Genomic DNA, 23,964 nt, shown 5'->3' on the forward strand with positions numbered 1-23,964 from the left:
AGACCTCGCCATGTCTCACCCCGTCGTGCTTGGGCCTGGGACTCCACCAACCTCAGTGTGATGCTCCTCGGTCCCCAACATTTTTGGTTTGTGTTGTTGGGTTCTTTCCCAGTTCTACTGCCTGAAATAATTGAAGGGAAATCCCCCAGAGCTGGATTTACAGGATGAAGCTGTTTCATGCCTGAGGGTGGGAAAGTGTTGATGGACTGAGCAGAGTGGACGGAGCCAACCCAGGAGCAATCTCATCCATTCTGGGTTTGGAGCAGTCCCTGAAGTAAACTATTTCTAGAATTATTCTTGCGCTTTTCAGGCAAAGATTAAGGTAAACTGGTCTAAAACAGGGCCAGGAAGCATGCTAACGCTTCAGCATAGGCTTAGTTGGGACTTGGGTGCTTGTGTCTGCTCCTGGGGCATTCTTTCCTAGTGCCACACACGTACCCCGTGTTTTCTCATGTTTGCCAAGTAACTGTACTAGGAGTTAGTTTTCTGGAGTGTTCTTCCATAGAGACAAGAGATTTAAAAGCTTGTCTTTTGCACGGCTACTTGTGAACCAAGCAAATGTAGGAGTAACTTGTGTTTGTGGGGTAAAAGGCCAGTTTGGGGTTTGCACTTGCAGGAGAAATAGCGAGGCGGATGTCCTGGTGTAGGGCATGCCTCTCCTTTGAAGTAAGCAATGCGGCAGAGATGAACGTGTTAGGTAACATAGGACTGTCTCTTTTGCGGGGGAGAGGTGTTGGTTAGAGACAATTTCCTCGTTTTCATTACTCGCTAGGATAGGAGTGGATAATCAGTGTTGCTCGTTTTAGAAGAACGATCATCTGGAAGTCATCTGACTGCCGTAACCGATAGATGTGCCCACGTCAAGCTGTGCAGAAGGATCGAGTGCTGAGGTTTTGGAGGAATTTCAACCCAGCCGATTCCCTCTCAAATAACCAGGTTTCTAAGGTCTTAGGTAACTAAGACCTAAGTTTCTGCCTGTAGACAGACACGCAGAAAAAGCCAGTCCTTTCACCTCCTGGTCATGCTTGGTGCTTCTCAACTGAAGCACTTGCATTTGGATGTATGTATTGAGTTGCCAGCTCATCCTTAAATAGCAGCCTCCAGTGAACTGTGAATGCAACGCAGAGCGTGCTGTAGCCAGGAATTTGAGGAAGGAGGAATTCCACCCAACAGATCTGCTGAGACTTGAAAATCTAGCTAGGTTTTCTCCTGGCAACTTCAAAGGGAGCAGGTCCCTGTAAATGCAGGCTCTGGAATTAATACCGCGGCTAATAAAGGGTTGTCGTTCTCTTCAGTAGCTCACGGGGTTTGCAGAGGGAAAGTTGTGCTTTGTTGTACTCAGGAAAATGAATAGGTACTGCTGAATAAAGAAGTTATTCATTTCTCTCAAATTCTACTTTCTCTATGGTTACATCTGCAACGGGCAACATCCAGCGCACAGATGGTCTGCTGTCTGATGGTCTTGAGCTCGTGCTTTTCCTGCTCATCCCTGCCACTCGTGACAGCCCATTTCCTTCGTTGTTCTGATGTTATTTCATTGACGTTTTGAGGGAACGACGTAATCTGAATGAACACATAGCGTGCCTTGCTTAAAGGAGTTTGATGCCATACCTAAAACTAACACGGATATATTGTTTTACAGTGTCCCCGCTCCAGGGAGGTAACAGTGTGGGAGAGAGGGAGGAAACAGATCATTTGGTGAGAAGTAAAGCTTGAGCAAATTTAAAAGTTTTCCACCTGGGGTCTCTCTGAGTTACAATGAATTTTTGAAAGTTCTGAAATTCAATTTATTTTAGTTCCCAACTTTATGCTACCTTAAGTTTAAAGTGTGCTAGCTCACAGCTTGGGAAATTCAGCCCAGGAATAAACTGCAAAGTTTGGAGGTTGTACACTTGATTTATCACCGACACCTTTTGTTTTTTCCCTCCTTCCTTTCTTCTTCTTCCCTCCCCTGAATGTCCCCCCCTCCCCTTCTCCCTCAGGCCTGTATAGATGAGAACCTGGACATGGTGAAGTTCCTTGTAGAAAACGGAGCCAACGTGAACCAGCAAGATAACGAGGGCTGGACCCCTCTCCACGCAGTGGCCTCGTGTGGCTATCTGAACATAGCAGAGTGAGTGAGTTTCGGGCTATTCGGAGTGTTTATAACACTTCCCATGTCTTCCTCTTCGGAGCAGGTACACAGGCGACTGATGCGTTGGGACTTCTACAATGCCTTGGAAAGCAACGCTGGAAGTAGGTGCATTGCTCCTGTTACTGAATTCTTAATTTGTGAGGACTAAGGTGGAGCCTGCAGCTGGTCGCCTTTTGCTGATCCCGTGACAGTGACATGATTCATCAGATACTTGAGCTAAAACGCCCGGCAAAAGGGAAACACGACGGCTGGCAGGCCGGCACGCTCACACAGACGTGGAATGAAGCACAGCCCTGCTGCCCCCGACCGTCTGTGCTGTGTGCTTCCACCAGTGGGGAGCTCCTGTGGGATTTTAAGTGTTACCTAAGGGTGATTTGGGATTTTATCCCTCTAACCAAAAATAATTCTGTCTCTGAACAAAATGTATGTTAACGTAATCACAGAATGTGAGGGATTGGAAGGGACCTCAAAGGATCATCCAGTCCAATCCCCCTGTTGGAGCAGGACCACCTAGATCAGATCACACAAGAACGCGTCCAGGCGGGTTTGGAACATCTCCAGAGAAGGAGACTCCACAACCTCTCTGGGCAGCCTGTTCCAGTGTTCTGGTACCCTTACTGGGAATAAGTTCTTCCTCATGTTGAAGCAGAACCTCCTATGTTCCAGCTTAGATCCATTTCCCCTTGTCCTATCATTGGATGCCAGTGAGAAGAGGCTGGCTCCATCCTCATGGCACTCACCCTGTCCATATTTATAAACATTAATGAGGTCCCCCCTCAGTCTCCTCTTCTCCAAGCTAAAGAGACCCAGCTCCCTCAGCCTTTCCTCAGAACGGAGATGCTCCACTCCATTCATCATCTTTGTGGCCCTGTGCTGAACTGTCTCCAGCAGTTCCTTGTCCTTCTTGAACTGGGGGGCCCAGAACTGGACACAATATTCCAGATGCGGCCTCACCAGGGCAGAGTAGAGGGGGAGGAGAACCTGTCTCAACCTACTAACCACACCCCTTCTAATACACCCCAGGATGCCACTGGCCTTCTTGGCCACAAGGGCACATTGCTGGCTCATGGTCATCCTGCTGTCCACCAGGACCCCCAGGTCCCTTTCTCCTGTGCTGTTCCCCAGTCACATGCATATAGCTATTCAGATGCAAACCCCAAGCAGTAGACACGTGGCGTGCTGTAAAACGATTCAAAGAGGGCCTGCACCAATGCTTACCCCTGTTTGGAGGCTTTGCGAGGTGACAATGTTTTCTTACCCTACACATGCCCGTGTGAGCAGTGCTGCAGTTGTGTGGAGACTTTCCAGAGAGAAGTGCAACTTCTGGGCTCTGGAGTCACCAATATGCCAACAGCATCGTTTCTTTTTCTTTAAATTCAAATCTTGTTTGCTGTTTCTTGCATCCTGTCTGGCAAAGGATGAAGAAGTAGATAAAAGTAATTGGTTGTTACTTAACTCACAATTAGAGCATTTTCTTGTGTATTTTTTTGTTTTGTTTGCAACACAAGATATTGGGCTCAGTTTGGACATAACCGGGTGAAATTCTGTGGCTTGCCGTAGCAAGATTAGATAATCTAGTGAGCACAAACCTAAAAACCATATGAAAGAAGAGACAGTAAGTATAACTGAGAGTTTTGTCCAGCAGATGTTTGAAGCAAAGCAGTAACTCCCAACAAAGATTGGACTCTTCTTGGCACAGTTTGTGACTCCAGGGTTTGAAGCAGCGTTCTGCATCCGATCTGAGCGTTTGTTATGCTCACAAAGGACTAATTGTCCCAGAGAAGATACTGATACCAGGCTACTAGTTGTGCACCAACAAGTTGCTATGAGAGTTGTCAAATATGTCCCCTACAGTGCCAGAATAACTGGAACCAAAGAACAGGCAAACAGAAATGGTTTCCCAAGTGAAATAATTTTTCTGAGATATGGACCACATTATGAGTTAGAAGAAAAAGGGAGAATGATAGTATTTCTCAAGATAGTTTTCTACAGTATGTTCTAACCAAAAAATTATCTTTTGTGGCTCATTTATTTCTGCGTTGTACTCTTCCTGGAACAATTCTTAGCTCTTTGAATGATCCTTTATCAGTTTGGCTTTTCTTCTTCCCGAATACCAGTTCTTCAAATGAAAGATATTATCATTTTTTACCAGTCATACTATGCTTATGTAGTTTACCACAGCTACCAAAACGTTACCAAAATTTGAATACTGATGACTCAAAGACATTGAAAATAAATTTTAGAACAAAACCAAACAAAAATACCTTCTCCTACCTCACCCTCCTAGATCTGTGTGTTTAAACAGATAATTTACTTCCCAGAATTTTACTGGTTACAAGATGTACAAGCCGAAGAATATATTAATGTTTCTTGAATAAACTTTTGGTATAATTATAAAAAGACAAATTAAAAAATTGATGATGGCTTGGCTTATCTGGTTTTTATTTCCTTTTTTTTAAAGGAAAAAAGCATAATCTGTCAGGTTAGTGCGAGTACTAGGAGTATTTGAATAACTACAGAGAAACAAAAACTATGAGTCACTGACCAGGGACCTTGCATTTAGCAATGAACTTTTTTAGTCTAGAAATTTAGTAAGAATAAGATACTTATTTGGTAATTGAACTTGAACAAGAGACCCAAACGTTTTGTTCTGCTACTTGATTTACTGTGTAAGTTGCACTGAAGTCTCCCCCCAAGGTCTAATGCATTGGTGTGGGTCTCATTCACGTAGGTACTTAATTAGTCATGGAGCCAACGTGGCTGCTGTGAACAGTGAAGGTGAGGTCCCGTCTGACATCGCGGAGGAAGCAGCCATGAAGGACCTGCTTCTGGAACAGGTCAAGAAACAAGGTAAATCAGTAGTGGGATTGAATAAGTAACAGTTAGAGCTCTGAGAGTTTCTGTAAGAAATGCTGTTGGCTTGCTGTCCCTAGGTGAAGAGGTCCGAGATGTGGCCCAGGAGAGAGCAGACAGGTTTTGCTTTGGTAGCACAGCAGTGGAACAGGTACAGGTTTGTGCTGTGCAGCCTCTGGCCTTAGTACGACTCTTCAAAGCAAGACACCACAGTACTGAAAGCTGATTCATTGAATCTGTTGGCTTTTAAAGGGAGGTTTAATTCTAACATCTGATATCAAGGAAAGGTCTTGTTTCACTAAGACTTGATAATACAGAGGTGAGAGTCAGTCCTGCCAAGAGTAGGGACCAGGACATGAGTATGCCTGGCCTGGAGTGACCTGCTTTATCCTGGTCCTTCCCTAGACGGCTTCTGCAGCCCATCTGCTCTGCCATTTCCCTTTCTCATGAGGTATGCCTGTCTGAGGGGCTGCTCTCTGTGCTGTCCCTGCAAAAACATCACTGCTAGAAGAAACGTCTTGAGCAGTGTAACCCGTGTTATAATAAGAAATCCTTCATCAGTGTAAAACTTTCTTACACTCATGAAATTAATCTGTGAGTGGTTGGGTGTCTGTACACACGTGTAAGAAGTTTAAACCCTATCTGTGTAGCTCATCAGGAATGTTTTCGAAGGATGCATTTATCTCAGCTATGTGGGAAGTGATGAACTGAGGCAAACTGAATTGACACAGACCAAACTGTCCACATTGGATACGTGTGGACTGCCTATTTAGCCTTGAGAAGAGCGAGTTGGCCATTGCTGTCCTCCACTGCCTTGAGGGAGGCCATAGAGGCAGTGGAGCCAGAATCTTCTTGGAGCCTCAGAGTGACAGGATGAGAAGAAAAAGTCATAGATTTGAGTCAGGGACTTTCTGACTGTATATATATATATGGGGAAAAATATTTCCCAGGAAAGTGCTGGAACAGGAACCCGAGCAACTTGTGGAATCTCCATCATTGGAGGTAGTCAAAACTCAGCTGCATTCAGCTCTTAGGAACTCGATCTGATTTTGAAGTTACCCTCCTTTGAGCAGGGATTTGGGCTAGAGAGCCCCAAAGGTTCTTTCCAGTCTAGATTATTTTGTGACTGCAGTTGGTGCTGGGGTTGTTTGCCTGCTGGATTGAATCCAGGCCGCTCTAACAGATGTATTCTACTTGGCACATGATGGTTATTTTCTTTTGGAAGCTGTTTCAGGTATAGTTAGGAAGAGATCAGTCCCTTGGTACTTTGTCAACTGTTACTGTTCCACTGATGAGTTTGTAGCTGTCTATCTGAGAGCTAGTTGTTGTTTGTGTTAGTGTTCCTCTTGGAAAACGGATGCAGGATCATGTTCCTTCTGGTAAACAGAAACTTTTCACTTTCTAGTCTAGTATTTGTGACAAGGTTATTCTTATTTTGTTCCCCTTTTCTCTCCATTTTGAAATAAGCTTAAATAGCCCTTCTTCCTTATATTCAGTCTGCTCACGTATTAAAAAGAAGAATTGTGTCTGTAGTCAGTGTTTGTTTTACTGGGCTGTCCAAACCCTCTCCACTCTGCAGTCAGGCTTCCTTGGGTGCCCAGAAAGAGAGAGATCCTTTCTTTACACCAGTGTGACTTGTCTCTCTTTAAAGTGAGGATCAAGAACTGCACACAGTCATAACGTGGCTGAAACCTTACAGGGCATTAAGGCAGTAATTCTGCCTCAACACACATGTTTTGCCTGACACTTCGGGGGATTCTGCCTGGCTTTTTTATTGCTTCACCACATTAGCAGCATCCTGCTAAGATGCCCTGAAACAACCATCTGTCTCCACGAAGCAGCTTCTCATTGACACAGTTTAAAAGGATCATAACTGCTGGAGTAAATGTGTTATGAACTTTAACTAAGCGTCCAGCCAGCCCTGCAGGCTGTCTGCAGCGGTAGCTGTAAGCAGATGCCTGCTCCACGCTGCAGCAACAGGACAAGCGTGTACAATTCCCCTCCCAAACATTTTCCCAGCCTCCAGCCACTGCGCCTCAAGGAATTCCTGAGCCAGATGGGCTTTCTGTGTGCTCGTGAATCCCCCGTGGCTTTCTGTTTCATGAAATTGTGCAGTCCTTCTTGGGAACTCCTGGCATGTGCAGTATTACGTTTAAGAGCTACAAATTTGTCTGATCCTTGTTCTGAAGCCAGTTGTGTTTCTAATCTTTGCAACATCCTGCGGTAATGGGTTTCACAGTTCAGACTCTGAGTTGATACGTGAGCTCTTTTGTTCTATTTTAAACCTAATGCCCAATAATTTAATTGGGAGTCATGTCTTTCTTATACTGAAGGAATTAACCAATAGGGACAATTGCTTTTCAACACCCTCTTGATTTTTGAGATTTGTCATCTTCTCCTTCATACTTTTTCCCGAGTCAGCAAGCTCTAGTCTGATTAATCTTGTATTGTACTTCTGATTGATATAGCATCCTTACACAACCTCATTATCTACAAGGGCGTGTAGTGACAGGACACGGGGCAATGGCTTTAAACTGAAAGAGGGGAGATTTAGATGAGATCTAAGGAGGAAATTCTTCCCTCTGAGGGTGGTGAGGCACTGGAACAGGTTGCCCAGAAGAGTTGTGGCTGCCCCATCCCTGGCAGTGGCCCCATCCCTGGCTTTGGGCAACCTACACCAGGTTGCCCAAAGCCTCATCTAACCTGGCCTTGAACACTTCCAGGGATGGGGCATCCACAACTTCTCTGGGCAACCTGTGCCAGTGCCTCACCACCCTCAATGTAAAAAATTTCTTCCTTATATCTAACCTAAATCTGCCCTCTTTCAGTTTAAATCCATTGCCCCTTGTCCTATCACTACACGCCCTTATAAAAAGTCCCTCTCCAGCTTTCCTGTCGGCCCCCTTTAGGTACTGGAAAGCTGCTATAAGATCACCCCAGAGCCTTCTCTTCTCCAGGCTGAACAGCCCCAACTCTCTCAGCCTGTCTTTATAGCAGAGGTGCTCCAGCCCTCGAATCATCTCCGTGGCCTCCTCTGGACCCGCTCCAGCAGCTCCATGTCCTTCTTGTGCTGGGGACTCCAGAGCTGAACACAGTATTCCAGGTGGGGTCTCACAAGACCTGAGCAGAGGGGCAGAATCACTTCCCTCGATCTGCTGGCCACGCTTCTTTTGATACAGCCCAGGATACGGTTGGCTTTCTGGGCTGCCAGCGCACGGTGCTGGCTCATGTTGAGCTTCTCATCCACCAGCACTCCCAAGTCCTTTTCCTCTGGGCTGCTCTCAATCCATTCTTGGCCCAGCCTGTACTTGTGCTTGGCATTGCCCCAACCCGCTTGCAGGACCTTGCACTTGGCCTTGTTGAACTCCATGAGGTTCTCACAGGCCCACCTCTCCAGCCTGTCAAGGTCCCTCTGGATGGCATCCCTTCCCTCCAGCGTGTCCACAACACCACACAACTTGGTGTCATCTGCAAACTTGCTGAGGGTGCACTCGATCCCACTGTCCATGTCTCCAACAAAGATGTTAAATAGCACTGGTCCCAGTACTGACCCCTGAGGAACACCACTCGTCACAGGCCTCCATGTGGACATTGAACCGTTGACCACAACTCTTTGAGAGCAACCATCCAGCCAATTCCTTATCCACCGAGTGGTCCATCCATCAAGACCATGTTGTTCCAGTTTAGAGACAAGGATGTCTTGTGGGACAGTATCAAATGCTTTGAATAAGTCCTGTTAGACGATGTCAGTTGCTCTTCCCCGATCCATCAATACTGTCACCTCATCATAGAAGGCCACCAAATTAGTCAGGCAGGATTTGCCCTTAGTGAAACCATATTGACTGTCACCAATCACCTCCTTATTTTCTATGTGCCTTAGCATAGTCGCCAGGAGGATCTGCTCCATGAACTCGCTGGGCACAGAGGTGAGACTGACTGGCCTATAGTTCCTTGGGTCTTTTTTCCCCTTTTTAAAGATGGGGGCTATGTTTCCCCTTTTCCAGTTGTTGGGAACTTCACCAGATTGCCACGACTTCTGAAATATGATGGATAGTGGCTTAGCAACTTCATCTGCCAGTTCCCTCAGGACCCGCAGATGCACCTCATCAGGTCCCATGGACTTGTCCACCTTCAGGTTCTTTAGATGGTCTCGAACCTGATCTTCTCCTACAGTGGGCGGTTCTTCATTCTCCCAGTCCCTGCCTTTGCCTTCCGTGACTTGGGCTGTGCCGCTGGAGCTCTTGCCAGTGAAGACTGAGGCAAAGAAGTCGTTGAGAACCTCAGCCTTCTCCATACCCCAGGTAGCCAGGTCCCCCGTTTCCTTCTGGAGAGGGCCTACATCTTCCCTTGATCTCTTTTTATCACTGACATATCTGTAGAAGCTTTTCTTGTTGCCGTTGATGTCCCTGGCCAGATTTAACTCCATCAGGGCTTTGGCTTTCCTAACCTGATCTCTGGTTGCTCGGACAATTTCTCTGTATTCTTCCCAGGCTACCTGGCCTTGCTTCCACCCCCAATAGGCCTTCTTTTTGTGTCCGAGTTGGTCCAGGAGCTCCTTGTTCATCCGTGCAGGCCTCCTGGTGTTCCTACCTGACTTTCTCTTTATTGGGATGCACCGCTCCTGAGCTTGGAGGAGGTGATCCTTGAATATTAACCAGCTTTCTTGATCTTGACTTCATATAAAGCAGCTCTCTTAAGCCATCAAAGCAGATTTTTCTTTGGCCTTCTGTCCCCAGAATGTTTAGAACTATGTTTTGTTAGAATCTGGTGGTTTGCTACTCAATGGAATTAACTATTTCTTTCCATGTGCCTGGCACGAATGGCTCTGGCACAGTACAGATCTCTGTGTGTGCAGCTGGCAGGTTGTACTGACTTTTGAGGGGTCATACAGTTGGGGTCATGCTGCTCTTGCAGGAGACGTCTTAGGATCATCTCTTCAGATCTTCACTGTAGGTTATGCTCTCGCTGTAGTTTAATTCAGTTTGTTAAGCTATTGTTCATGGCCTTGTTAGTTCAGTCTAGGACACTGCTGATTTAGAATGCAATCCTTCCACCCGTGGTTCACAGCTCACAGTTGAGCTCGTAGTTAGTTGAGCTGGCTGGTTTGCAACTGGTAGCTCAACTTTCAGATTTCTTTTTATTAAGACAGCTTTGGAATCTCTGCCAATGATGCAGGAGTTCTCCCCGCTCCTAGAAGATGCTTTTGCTGGTATTTTTGTGGGAGATTACAAATCGTTTACTAATATTGTATGGCAAATGAAACATAGGGTATATTTAACAAATATGTGAGAGCTTTCACTTGATAATCTCTCCTTCTGTGCTTCACCCTCTTAGTTGTAGACCTAGACCTGGCAAGAAAAGAAGAGGAGCAGCAAATGCTTCAGGATGCCCGACAGTGGCTGAACAGTGGGAGAATCGAAGATGTGAAACAGCCTCGAACAGGTGCCACAGCTCTTCATGTTGCTGCGGCGAAGGGCTATTCTGAAGTCATGAGGTAGGAGCTCCTTCCCAAGGCTGATTTTCGTAAGGAACACATCTAACTTTATATTTGAGAGAAATTGGTTTCATACTGAGATTTTCAGGCTGCTGTTTCTCAAAAGGCTCTGTAGATTTATGTGCTCAACTATAGTGGTTCGCCTAGAAATACGTAGGGACTGGAAGATTCTCTTTCATACTTCTAGGCCTTTAAAATGAAGAAAGCTTTTTGGGGACTGAGCCATAAATTAGAAGGTTTAATTTTCACTACTAGACTAATAGTTTAGGACTAGCAAGTAAAACAGTATTAGGAGATAAAAATACAATTTCAGCCTGCGAAGCGACAATACGTGCTGTATGACAGTCACAAACACCCCAACAGTTTCCATGACCAGTCTAGTGGAAAAATGCAGTGTCTGCCCCATCTCCCTGTCCCCTGCCCCCTAATGCCACTGCTGCTGCAGCTGTCAGCGCTGACAGAGGGATTCCAACACTTAGCAGTTCTGCTTCTCCCACTCTGGCACTAACAAACTTATTGTGAACGTGAACTCACCCAGTGCAGTGTTTCCTGGCAGTAAAGCATTAACATTTCTACAGGTAAGGTCAAATTAAGGTTTAAAACAATAAAACTTTCTTCTCAGCTCTTTACGTATGGGTGGAGCCGCCCATAAACATCAGCAAGGTTGCTCTATGGCCCATGTTAAAATCCCTTCTGGAAGCATTCATCCATCTTGATCCTTAATTTCCTAGTTTTAAGTGGCATGACTTGATGTGTAAGAGCTGTTTCTTGTTAAGCTCTACTAGTTTTGTTGTTCTTCATGTTTCCTATTTGTATTTATTCGTTAGAGCTTATAACTGAGTTACAAGCTGCCTGTGCCTGTACCGTGCCCAAGAACAGTAATCCAACACAGCTAATGTGGAATAGAAGAGGAATATCTCCTGCATTTGAGGTGGTGGCCCTGTGGACTTTCAGCAGAGGGTTGTATATCCAGTGCTGCTCAAGGAAGGCTGCGTTCCCTGTTTGCAGCCTGACTTACTTCTGGACAGCTCCTCCTTGACATTAATTGTTCTAATGATAGACAGATCCCACGGAGAGATGACATTGTTCCTTCCACTCTTGTGTATTTTATGGCCACCCTGTACGTTCAAGTACAAAGTTTCTGTGACTTAAACCAAAAGGGCTGAAAGCCAGGAGCTAGCTGACTCTCAAATGGGACGTGGAATTTGTCTGTGACCTTGAGTCTCTTAGCAGCTATGTTCCTTTTGCCAGCTGGAAAATCGACATAAAGTCAGCACCTAATTTAAAATTTCTTTCACAGAGAAACACACTGCAGTTACAGTGTGACTGTGTTCTATTTCGCACAGTAACGCATCGCTGTAAAGCTGCCGGAGTTTCAAAATCGTTGGTGCCGTTCTGGGGCCGTGCTGGATTTCCCTTGTGCTGTAGGAAGGCAGCTCCGGATGGTGGAATTTCCCACGATAGAAGCTTTCAGTAACAGTTTTACTGGACTTGCAGAATTCCCCTGGGATGTTCTTCAATATTTAAGCAACTTGGATAATAGTCAGTTGTGACGCATGAGCCACTCGGTACTTTAATCCGATCACGGCATACCGGTGTGCGTGTGGCTCTGAAGCTTCAGACTACAACTGACCCTCTTCTGTTTGTTTCGGTGTTAAATATTCCAGCTCCAGATGCTTTGAAACACTCGTGCTCTGGTCTGATTGAGAGGGGAGTGGGCGGGAGGTGCGCAGCAGTAAATGCGATGCGAGGGTGTTCCCAGCAGGTTCACTTGGGTAAGATTTGCTTTAATTGTGCCAGGACTAGTCTGCAAAAATGCGTTTTGGGTTGTTTAACCCAAATGTGGGTTATTTAAATTACAACTTTCACATCCGTCAATCACAGTAACTTCACTGCTTCTTGCCTGGCAGTCCTGCTGGCATCATCTCCTGATGGGCCATTCCTGCAGTTCTCTGGTAGAACCAAGACTGAGCTCCAGTTACCAAACGTCCTTCTTCTGCCAGGTGCTGTGCTGGCTCCCTGTTACGGAGGTGGCAGTCTGCAGAGATGTTGGTTTATTGCTTAGTGCCTGGGCAAGTCTCGTGTTGCTGGTCCGTTGGAGCAGGAGTCCAGACTGGGTCACCGATGCCAGATTAGAAATTAAGGCATTCTCCTGATTTAGGGCATGCTGAAAGGGCCTTATCAATTAGACACATTCCAATAGGTTTTACAGCAAAGTCACTTTTTTCATTTACTATGTTTTTCTGTTACAGTTGCAAGTACATCGAGTGGGGTGTTGCTTAGGTAAATCAACAAGTTAAGAAACTGCTGGCACGTTGTGAGCCCTGCTACCTACTCTGGAGCTCCCAGTGGGAGCTCTTCTGTGTCAAGAAGTCATTCTCAGGTAGGCAAAAATCAATATTGCTTCTTTCCTCAGGCTCTTGATCCAGGCTGGGTTTAATTTGAACGTCCAGGACAACGATGGCTGGACTCCGCTCCACGCAGCTGCGCACTGGGGAGTGAAGGAAGCTTGCTCCATCCTGGCTGAGGCACTGTGCGACATGGACGTCAGGAACAAGCTGGTTAGTACGCATGGGTGTTGGCACAACTCATGCAATGTGTTTTATGGCCAGGTGAATATCAACTTCATTGCCTACCACTTGTTCCAACATCATGACAAAGTTATATGGTGAGCAGTTCAGGCGTGTGCACTGGAGCGTTTGAAAGCATCAGAAAAGAAAGAATCTTGCCTGGAAGAAGGCAGAAAAGGTTTCAGGTGTTACTGGAAAAGATCAGTGATTAAACTTGAGGACCAAGATTGTGAGAAAGGATAGGTGCTAATCCATGTCTTTCTGTTTTAACGTAATCCTGACAAATTAAACAACAAGAATGACAGTATTGGAGTGCAAAATAATATGCTAATATTAAGGTATAAGACACTGAAAACCAGTGAGCCCTCGAGAAACTGGTAGCTTTTAAATCCTTCCTGTTGTACTACATTGGTCATAGAAAGAGAAACGGAAATATTGACTCAGATTCGTGAGAAATGAGTGAAGAAAAATAGAATGGAAGAAAAAAAAGGAGAATAAAGTTCCTCTTCCATCCTAATAGCTAGAAGTTTTTCCTCAAAGAGCCCATGGATTTTCAAGAGCTGACGCGTGCCTGTCCGGGGTTGTTCTTTGTGTTCCCCCCGCTGCGACGTCCAGGCAGTGTCTGTGAGCCGCTTCCTGCTGGAGCGGGTTCCCTTGTCCTGTGGCTGCTTCTGGGGGAGGAAACGAGGTTGTATGTGCTTGGCACAGCACCTGGGAACGAAAGCAGACAGTTTGGTAAGAGAAATGTGGCACTGGATGGTTTGAGTGCATCTGTACTGGAAACCGATGTCAAAGACATGGCTTTATGAGAAGGAGCCATTTTAGCGTGGTGAGCTCTTTGGCTTCCAAAATACGGGGAATCTTTTTGGATTTAAGTGCCATCGAGTGTTTTTCCAAAGTGTTCAGAATGTGTGTGGGTTTTATATCGTGCCAGACTTGAAAAGAATCAGACACAGCTGTATTTGCAGCATTACCTGCTCTTTCCAGGCAAGGATTGTTATCTTTCCAGGTTGGATGACCAAGGCAACCTGTATTTATTTGACCCCTAGCCATCAGGTTTCATTGTGTTCTTAATAAAATGGTTATTTTAGCTTTAGTGATGCTGAAGTAACTGATTTCTTGGTTTGTGCCCCAAAGTAATTTTTCTGGTTTGTTTTATTTTGTAAATGCCCATGGATGTGGAAATGGCTCCCAGATTTTTTGGCCTGCTGATGACTGTCAGCCTTTCAGGAGGTTCAAGTACACGATGATCCAGTTGAACAGGTTGTTCGTGTTCCTTCTCAGTACCAGAGTGTCCTTTTTAGAAACCTGGAAACCCAAATACTTCAGTCCTGGTTGTCAGCTGTGAGCAGCGGCAATCAGGGAACTGCACTTCTGTGACTGAGGTTGCTCTGATCAAGGACTGAGTCGTAAAACGACCATCTCTGTCGCATGGTTTTCCCTACTCTGGCGTGAAACAGCGTCTGTTACTCAGCATTTGGGGAGGGAGGACGTGGGGCATGTTCCCTTTTGTTCTTCGCTGGTAGGTAGTGCTGTTCTGAACATTGACACCTTGCCATGTCAGACATCCTCTTGTCTCCTCTTGTCGCATCAGGGCCAGACACCGTTCGACGTGGCCGATGAGGGGCTGGTTGAGCATTTAGAAATGCTGCAGAAGAAACAGACTGTGGTGAGTTGCTGGCAGATCATTTTCCACCTCTCCCATTACCTTTTCATGCACGAGTGTTCTCGTAAGACATATGGCATCAGCAGCCCCATGAAGCTGAGCCCCAGCTGTTATTTTTATGTTATTCATTTGGAATCTTTAATTACCCCGATATTTTTCATAGCTAGAAATATGGAAACCTGGATGACTGCATCAGGAAGGTCAGCAGTGTGCTGACATGCAGAATTATGTGAACTGGTAAGGAACGTGTAGCTCATCTGTGGAGCTGGTGGTGTTCTGTAGGGGCTGAGTTAGCTGACACGCTCTCCAGCATCAAACTGCTCTTTTCTTAACGAGTGGTCGCCCGGGTCAACTTTGTGTTTGCATCAAAGGATCCAAGGAGACACGCTGTCAGTGTTGAGAAGGAGATTTGTTACCACATCTGCCTTTACGATAGGGAGACTTTTGTTTGAGTGAGCAGAAATTATAAACTTCAGGGAATTCTGGACTAAAAAAAAATTGGTGATTTCAAAACCATATTAAATCACCGTGTCATAATGCAATGGAGATATTGGAAGGGTTTGTAAGCAGAAAGTTGGCATAAAAAATGAAAGCAAAAATATATCTTGATCAAAGTAAGCCAGTCAAGTCAGAAAGTTCATTTTTTTTATTGCATTTTATCCTGTTTCATCTGGTCTACTCATTTGGGTTCTTCCAAAAACCAAACCAACCTTCTTTAAAAAAATAAAAATCAGAAATTATCGTTTAAAATATTCGATTCAGAAACAGACATAATGAGAACACTGCTGATAAAACCCGGTAAAGTGTTTTGAGGAACTGACAATGGGGGTGGTAGAACTCCAGCTCTGATCATAACACAGCTGCTGTCATCCTTAAATAGCATCCTTAACATTCACAGAAACTTTTTAAAAATTCATCAGCTTCTTCCTAAATGAGGTGTTGATAAATACTATCAGTGTTGTATTTTGGATTTCCTCCTATCTCACTACACCAGGATTCGGCAGATAACTGCACTCCTCGGAAAAGAAGAAAAAGAAAAGGCAAAACAATAAGAATCTTTTTTTGGATGGGTGCTAGCCCATTTTTAGGCTGACTTTGCAGGGACTAGCAGCCCCCCTGATTCTCTATATAGTAGCACTATATAAAGGCCTTCTCCATTTACTAAATGACTATAGCAAGCTATAGGAGAACTGGGAAGAAGAGAAGAATCTGGATTTTACCACACTTTTTTTAGTGGATCTGATTTTTTTTTAGTTGAAATACCATTTTATCATGTGTGTTTATCATGTGCCATCTTTATCACTTAAAATAGAAAACTTAACATTTGTTAAGGATGAAATAGGCAGTTCCACGACACTCCTCCTAAGTACATCATTTCACTTTAAAAATGGCTCTCAAATCAGATTTGTTTTTTTAATCTAAAGCTTGTAGCAGAACAATATACTGTCCTTGCTGAAAGATTTGCTGCTGTTATTGGAGAGAAGAAGAGATTTTGTTTGCTGGAAGCAATTCATTTGATCTGGATTTGGATTTTTTTTCCCCATTCTCTGAATTACCTTTGAATGGAGCAGCCTTTTTCCTGCACTTCCCTTTGCTGTGCTCCAACAGTTTCTTCTATTTAACAACATGCTGTACCCCAAATTTTGGCTCTTCGCTGGACTCCATGTAGCTTTTTCCACATTCAGAATTTGCAAAACTTTTGCTTCTTGTGCCTGGTGTCAGCTCCTGTCAAAAGAGGAGCAGTAACTAGACTAGACTTGACACAAAAGAGAAGGTCTCTAACTGCCATCCCTTTTTCTACCTCAACTGTGTCTGAGCTTCTAGAAGGTATGAAACGATTTTTTGGTCACTGTTTTGTCCGTCAGTGGTGACCAAGATTCATATTGCTGCTCTCTGGGCAAAACATTTCAGTTGCTGCAGATATCACAGATATTCTTGTGTGGTGGCTTACGCTGGCGTTGGAGAGGTTTACGTGACCCGTCCTCCTGGGAGATCTGTCCGTTGCCTGCGCGGGACACACCTGAGTGCTCTCCTCTGAGAGCAAGTAAATAATAGCTACAGAGGCAGCAGATTTTCAGCTGAATCTAGGCCTGATTTCATGGACGTACAAACGCATATGGACAGACCTCCAGCATTGTGTCTGCACGGGCAGATGCAGGGCAGTATTGTGGAAGTCAGGATTTGGCTCTGGGTCTCAGCAGGGACTGCTGCAGGCTTCTTGGAAGGTTTTATCGGATTGTAGCTTGAGCCTAAGGATGTGTGGGGTGTGTAGCTGTGACCTTATGGAGCTCTAGTCCCAGATATGCAGTGCTCTTGCTGGTGTTGAATTGGCCCTGCTAAACAATCCACAGTATTTTTTGTCTAATGAGGCTGGGATGACCTTCTGCTGTGGTAATTATCATTTTGTGCCGAGGTGGCTTGTTGAGATGTCTCTCTTCATTCTTTCTCCAATCTACGTGGACTTTTTGACAGTTGCGAAGTGAGAAGGAGACGAGGAATAAGCTGATTGAAGCCGACATGAACGGCAAGCCTCAGAGCGGACTCTTCACCAAGTACGTCTCTTCCCTCCTCCTTGAAAAGAAGCTGCACAGAGTGTGATGGGAGGCCAGCAGTCAGCTGGCCTTGGGTGGTTTAAAAAGTTTACTACTGTTCATGTTCATTTCATGGCTTCTTTTAAACTTGAGCTCCCTTAAAAACAGTTTTAGCTGTTTCTTAACATACCTGCTGAATGGTAGAACAAGGAGTTGGGCTGGTGTTTGGTCCCCCAACTGTTCTTGCTCATTATCAAGTTGACCTTTGGGCTGAGAACTGTGTCTTTGTGGTTGCTCAGAGCCATACAGCCCAGCCGATGAGTTGTGTTGCACTAGGAAAGGTGACATCACATATTTTTGGACTGAGAAATGCTTGCAAATTTAGGAAACATGAGACTGGCATTGGAATCCACAGCAAATAAGCAGTGCTAAGAAGTGCTGGGATGTTGAGTCTGTAGATGGATTTTTTCCTTTTGCTTGTTCTATATGTAGCAAATCATGTCTACATGTTCCTGAGAGGTGGAACTCAGAAATAATTCACTCCTCTGGTAGTCCTTAAAACTTCTGTATCTTGCAGCAAAGAGAAGATTCTTTATGAGGAAGACACGCTGAAGTCTATGGAAATGGAGGAAGAGAACAAGGACTCTAGCAGTTCTAGTTCTGAAGAAGAGGAAGAAGCTGAAGAAGATGAAGTTTCAGAATCAGATGCTGAAAAAGAGTCAGGTAAGACTTAGTACAGCCTTGGATTTTTTTGTTTAGTTGTTAAAGGCATCCCGAAAGTCTTACTTCCAGTGTATATGCACAGTGTATGGAGAACTCTGTAGACAGTGCACTAAAAAAGCTCATCTGAATGCTGACCCCCAAGTCAGTGTAATTTCTCAAAAAAATAGCTGCGGATAATATTTTAATTTCTACTTCCAGCTCACTTGAATTTAAGATAACACATTGTTCACAGGTTGTTCTTAAACAGTAGGTTCTTTCTCCTTGGCCGATTTCAGGATGAACGCTCCAGTTGCTGCGAGGTGGTAGAAATGCAACTGAACGTGTAGGAAGGTAATAGCCTGTTGTATTTATCTCAGAGAAATGAAACGAAGGGCTGAAGCTGTTCTGTGTAATTACAGAGATGAAGAACTTTTTTCTGACTGTAATGTATAATAGTTGCAGAACATAGTGGAAAATAAGGATTAAGTGCAGCGAGTCACGTTAAGCTTTACATTATGGCATATTGCTGGCATCCTGCTTCCTTCATTTCAATCTCATTCTTTTTCCATAACTTCTGAGGCTTCCTTGATTAGTTTAAACAGTGTGTATGTGCAGCACAGAAAGTTTAAATAAAGATACTTAATTTTACAGTAAGCCAAGACTGACTTTGTACTTAATATTTCTGCAAAGAGAGATGGATCTTGGACTATGATGTGTTTAGTGGCTGAACTACTTTTTACATCAGCGTGGCCTGTACCCCAGTGTGCTAATAAACAAGTCCATGCAGAGAAGAGTAGTTTAAAGTTTTGTCCTCCTGTGCCAGGACAAGTGTCACCTGTGTTCTAGTTGCATCAGTTACCATGTTTATTGCAGTGTGAGAGGTGGTGGGAATCCTGGCTGGTCTTTGCAGAGCAGGTAGTTGTGAGAGCTGTTTGGGTATGACAGTAACACGGTGAAATAATCTTTCGGCTTTTAAATCAAGCAAATGTAGTGGAGAAGTCAGTGGTAGAAACAGACGTGTGGTAGAAGTGGCATTTATTTGCTCCTTAAGTCAGGGTTTTACGAGGCAGCGGCTCTGCGTAGGTGTGTGCCAGTTCTTGCAAACATGGTCGGAACTGGACCGAAACCCCTCTGATGTGTGTGCTGCTGTAAGAAGTGGAGCTATGTGATGTTTAACTGGTTCAGGGACAGCATAAGATCCTTCAGCAAGGAAAGTGCTGTCAAATTTTGTGTAAAGCCAGAGCAGGTCTTTTTATTGAGTCAATTCACTGAGCAAAGCACATTATACTGATCTATTTCAAACCACTAAAGCTAAACAAATCGAAGACAAAAAGCATTCAAGTAAGGATCACACACCAAGCTTCAGGCTGTGCTTCCTGTGCTCTCCTTTCCTGGAGAGAACGTTGGCTCCTTGGAGAAATTTCAGTCGGGACTGAAATTTAGTTTGCCTTGTAAACTTCTCAAACCTCTAATAAAATAAATATGAACTTGTCCAGCTGGATGGAGACATAGTTGTCCCTTGTTGCACATGTGAATGGGGCGCACGTTTTCGGCACTCTGTTTAGAACACGGTTCGTGAGATAACAACGTCAGCCACTCGTTACACGAGGACTCCGAAGAGAAGCAGGGATGAAAAGAGCTGTTCACAGAAAATTGTAAATGTCACAGTATTACTAGTTTCAAACACAATCTTAAGAACAATTATGCTTTATTATCTGCTAGACATTTAAAATGCTTGGATGGATATAGGAGGCATGTTTTTGAAAACATGGAAATTATTGCCTTATTCCTCTCCATTTTCCTCTGAGAATTATTATTCACATAACTTGGTAATTCTAAGCAGTGCTGGACAGGTAGGAGACGACCGTGGTCCTAAAATGTTCCAAGTCCAAATGAATGGAAAAAAAAGCCAAAATATTGTTATGAGTGATCTTTTTAAATCAAAAAAATTTAACTCCTTTGGTAACCGAGCATAAGGGGGGACAAAGCAGAAGCTGGCAGTATAATACGGAAGTTTATTTTGAGTATGTTTTGAAGGGTCTCAGGTTATGATAAATTTGTTAAGTTTGCAGAGACTGGGAGGAGAAGAAATTCGAAGAGGTGAGTGGCGAAATTGTTGGAGTGCCTCAGAGTACCATGTTTCTTACAATCTGTAAGAAATTTGTGTGCTTCAAATAAAAGAAGCCAAGTGCAGCAATGCCATTTTATTCATCTTGAGGACAATTAACAATTTGGCATTGGGTTGTATGTAAACAAGACAAAGATCAATGTAAAATTCTGTGGTCATTATCTGTGCTGGTAGCTATTACTACAGGTAATTATTGTAAATTAAAGCAGGCCAGGGAAGCTTTCGATGTCTCAAAAAAACAAACCAAAACAAAAAAAGAACCCCTTCAAAAAGCCCTTAAGAAAAATTATATTTATGCCAAATTAGAGAACTAAATTTTCAGTCTTGCTGAATTTGTTTTGGGGAGATGGAGCTAACCCTGACCTGTTCCCCTTGATTGGAATTCATAATTTTTATTATTGCTGAAATTGTAGTAAAATAAGCCGTGGGACCCTCCCCTAAAGACAGCGAAGGATGCCTGTGGTCATGCAGTCTCTCTCGCTGCTGGTACAGGTCCTGTTGCCTGTCCTTCTGCAGCTGACTCCTTTTGCTCACCTTGCCCACAGGTTGAGCTCTGCCCAGCCTGTCATTACCCCTTAAGCTGTGCCCCTGTCATCAGGCTTGACCTTAACAGTTGGCCTCTGTACTGTGAGATGCCAGAAGGGGCTACCAGTCACCACCTAGCCCAGCCTGTAAAGCCCGCTGGCGGTCGGGCCGGGTCTGCTCCCCCTTCCTGCAAGGTCAGGGATTCTCCTGTGTCTTACAGGCTTCACTCTCACGAAATCAGCAAACGGCCAGCGTGTAATTTTTTGTCTGCGTGCATTGCCACGGGCTGCTGAACGCCGCGTCAGGCCTGCAAGGGGAAATGGGGGATCTCCTGCCTCTTCCTAAAAGGGCTGTGTGGCGTGGGAGGCGTCTGCGTGTCAGGCTCACAAAATGAAATCCTCTCTTTAGGTGACTTTGGTGGAAGTTCTGAGATGACACAAAGAGAGGGAAAGGTGGCTGAGACTTCAATATCATGCACACCTTCCTGGGGGAGCTGCGTCTTTGCCTCTTCAATTCTGGATCTGTCAGTTCTGCCAACTGCCTGTTAATTTTAAACGTTTCTCTTGCTTGCTGCTTTCTGGTTTGCATGTCCTTTCAATCCTACGTTCTAGGACTGAGAGCGTTTGTTTCAGAGAGATCGATCTTCACTCCCCAAGGTGCCATCCTCACAGATGCTCCATACCAAACTGCTTTTTATATGTAATAAAAGATCTGTATTCTCTGCACATGCCTCATTTGCCAGTACTGTTTGGGTGATTACACTTAGAATGACTTAGTTTTTTCAAAACCATGGCTGTGTGAGGCACTCACAGCTGCGGGAGGAAAGCGTTGTGGTGTTGGTGTAGGTACATGGTTTCTCAGGCACTTTGCATGTGGCTGTGTTTGGTAAATATTCTTAGAGCCCTGTGCCCCCCTGTCGATTGAACCTATTGCCTGAGACATGGTTTCTGCTCACTCTGCCCCAGTAACATCCAGTGGATGTTCTTATGCACTAAACATAGTGCATAGATACAAAAAAAAATTCATACTGGACGATTGCACTTGTCTAACAAGCAGGGAGCCAACTGTGAGCTTTGATAGTGTTTGCTTCGCTCACTTGGAGCCCTGTTAAAGATTTTTGTTGGGAATTGGTCCTGGCTTCATGTACAAAAATGGATTTCGCTATAGCAGACCAGAAATTCAGCCCACATGCATAAGCAACAGCAGCAGAACCGTGCGATGAAATCCACCACCAGGCCCGCTCGGGGACGTGGGCTGTGACACATATTCGTGTACTACAACAGGAATGGCACGTTCTGCTTTTCTTCCCGAGTGTTACAGGGAAGAATGATCCCTGAGAGGAAACAAAATTATGAATAAAGAAAAAAAAATCTCCTTGTCCTCCTTAAGGTGCTTTCTGCAAAGGTTTTGCTTGTCTGTGGGGATGAAGTTCAAAAGCTTTGCCTGGCAAATGTATCCATCATGGGTTTTAGTAAGTGGGAAGCCTCCTTGCAGGAAGCCCTGCTCAGCCTTGGCACTGACGTCACCTGTATGATCTAAGGCGTACCGAGGTCACCACAACTCTGAACTTGAGTTTGGTGCACACTGTGCTTGTAAAGAAGGGCCTCGGAAGTGCAATACTGAAACATTTGGTTTCTCTTCTTGTTTAAAATTGTAGAAAGGAAGGAAGAGCCCTTTGCCAACCACTCCAGCCATGAAACCAGGCCTAGCATCACTGAGCAAATACCACCACCCGAGTCCAACTCCTTCACTGCATCTGCCAGAAGAGTAAGTGAATTTGAAATCAATGGGGACTCCAACAGAGCTTGGAAGCAGTAGGCTTTCCTGGGAAATGGACTCTCTGAAACTGATTTTCAGAGGAGCTGCAAGACGCGAATTTAGGAAAGCGTGGTAGAACACATTTTTGGTGGAGATGCTGTCAACAACAGTATAGGACTGGCACAGAGGAGGGTGTTGGTACAATGAGGTTCCTCTTGAATCTCTTACCCTCTGAAGCAAGGCTGTTCACAGGAGAAACCCTACTTACTGCAAGCGCTTTGCATCGCTGTCGGTTCTGAGATGGTTGATGCCAGTCTCTTACCAGCAGGAGATCTTTCACCGAAGCTGGTTCCTGCTGATGTATCGGCAGTGAATTCGGTGTCATCGTCCAAAGCGCCTCCGACTTGCCAAACTCAGTTGATTCAATGGCGAGATGTTACGGCCCAGGGAGCAGAGAGGATAAAGTTTGCATCTGACTAGATAGCTAGGCTGTGAAAGCTTTTTGAAGGTGAAGTAGTTACTGAAATGTTATCTGAATTCTCCAGCTCTCACGTCACTCAGCTAGATGGCACCAGGAGACTCTGCGTTCTGCTGAGAACTGGTATCTTAGGCTTTTGGTTTCTTTTTTACACCAGAATATGGAGGACAGCTATACAATGCAGGCACCTTGCCAAATTCTGAAGCCCTAGGTACATGTTAAAGGGAAAATGTTTCTTGCTTAGTCACAATTTTTTATTTTTGACATGCTACTAGGTCTAGCTTCTCATCTTGATCAAAAGAAATGGAGCTCCTCTGGGTGTTGTTCAGCTGAGGCTGACTTAGCAGGGGAACTGGTAAGGGCAGAAGGATACTGGGAAGCGTGAGCACTTCAGTTAACCATTTCCCAGCTGCAGAGTGTTGTTCTCACTCATTTGAGCTGTTTAACCCAGAATAAGGCAGTTGGGGTATAGAAGAGGGCCTGTGTGCAAAGCAGTCATTAATTTGACCTCAATCACTGAAGACTGGCTTCTTTACCTTCTCTCACGTTTGATTCTTTTGTAACTCTCTGTCAGATTGGGTTTTATATGGGAAAATACCTGTTGCCCTCCGTTTGTGGAGTTATTAATATTTGCTGTTCCTATTTGTTCAGAAATCACAGAAAGCAGCTTTTACTGTGGATTTGAGCTTTCTCTGAGGAAAGTGTCAAAATTACATCAGAGCGTTAGAGCTGTGCAGTTCAGTAGGCTGGAAGCACTAGAATTAGCGGAGTACAGGAGATTAACTGTGCATCCGCATTAAAATAACATCAGCTAAGGAACCCTGCTAAAATACTGCAGTGAGAACTTTACCTTTGCAATCTTGAGTCGCTGAGTTTGAGGGCAGAGCTCCTCAGTAGCTTCATTTATTCTGGATAATGCCAAATGTTTTGTGTTGTGTAGAATATGGTATAATAACGCTTATATCAGCTTTGGCCAAAAGCCTTGTTACCCCGGTATCCTGCCCTTGACAATGACCATCAAAAGATACTGGAGAAGACAGAATCTAGCTGGACTTCTCTCCCACCTTCTACCAATTTGCATTTCAAGGACTTGCTGAACTTGTGGTATTTTTTGTGTTCGTACCC

The 23,964-nt window shown here is 44.6% G+C and overlaps 1 protein-coding gene across 7 annotated transcripts in view; it reads left to right on the forward strand.

The window, feature by feature from the left end:
* Positions 1–23,964, forward strand: part of PPP1R12B (protein phosphatase 1 regulatory subunit 12B) — a 137,945-nt gene that overhangs the window by 32,822 nt on the left and 81,159 nt on the right. For 3 of the 7 annotated variants that reach the window (XM_086627095.1, XM_086627094.1, XM_086627096.1), the window contains exons 2-9: positions 1,983–2,113; positions 4,866–4,984; positions 10,322–10,481; positions 12,898–13,042; positions 14,646–14,720; positions 17,190–17,269; positions 17,826–17,971; positions 22,261–22,370. In XM_086627095.1, coding sequence (XP_086483221.1) covers positions 1,983–2,113; positions 4,866–4,984; positions 10,322–10,481; positions 12,898–13,042; positions 14,646–14,720; positions 17,190–17,269; positions 17,826–17,971; positions 22,261–22,370 — 966 coding nt within the window. Of the gene's footprint in view, positions 1–1,982; positions 2,114–4,865; positions 4,985–10,321; positions 10,482–12,897; positions 13,043–14,645; positions 14,721–17,189; positions 17,270–17,825; positions 17,972–22,260; positions 22,375–22,635; positions 22,650–23,964 lie in introns of all 7 variants that reach the window. The other 4 variants (XM_086627100.1, XM_086627097.1, XM_086627101.1 and 1 more) reach the window with 2 other exon arrangements.

This window comes from Tauraco erythrolophus, chromosome 27 (assembly GCF_009769465.1).
Source record: "Tauraco erythrolophus isolate bTauEry1 chromosome 27, bTauEry1.pri, whole genome shotgun sequence".
In the NCBI taxonomy this organism is placed as follows: domain Eukaryota; kingdom Metazoa; phylum Chordata; class Aves; order Musophagiformes; family Musophagidae; genus Tauraco; species Tauraco erythrolophus.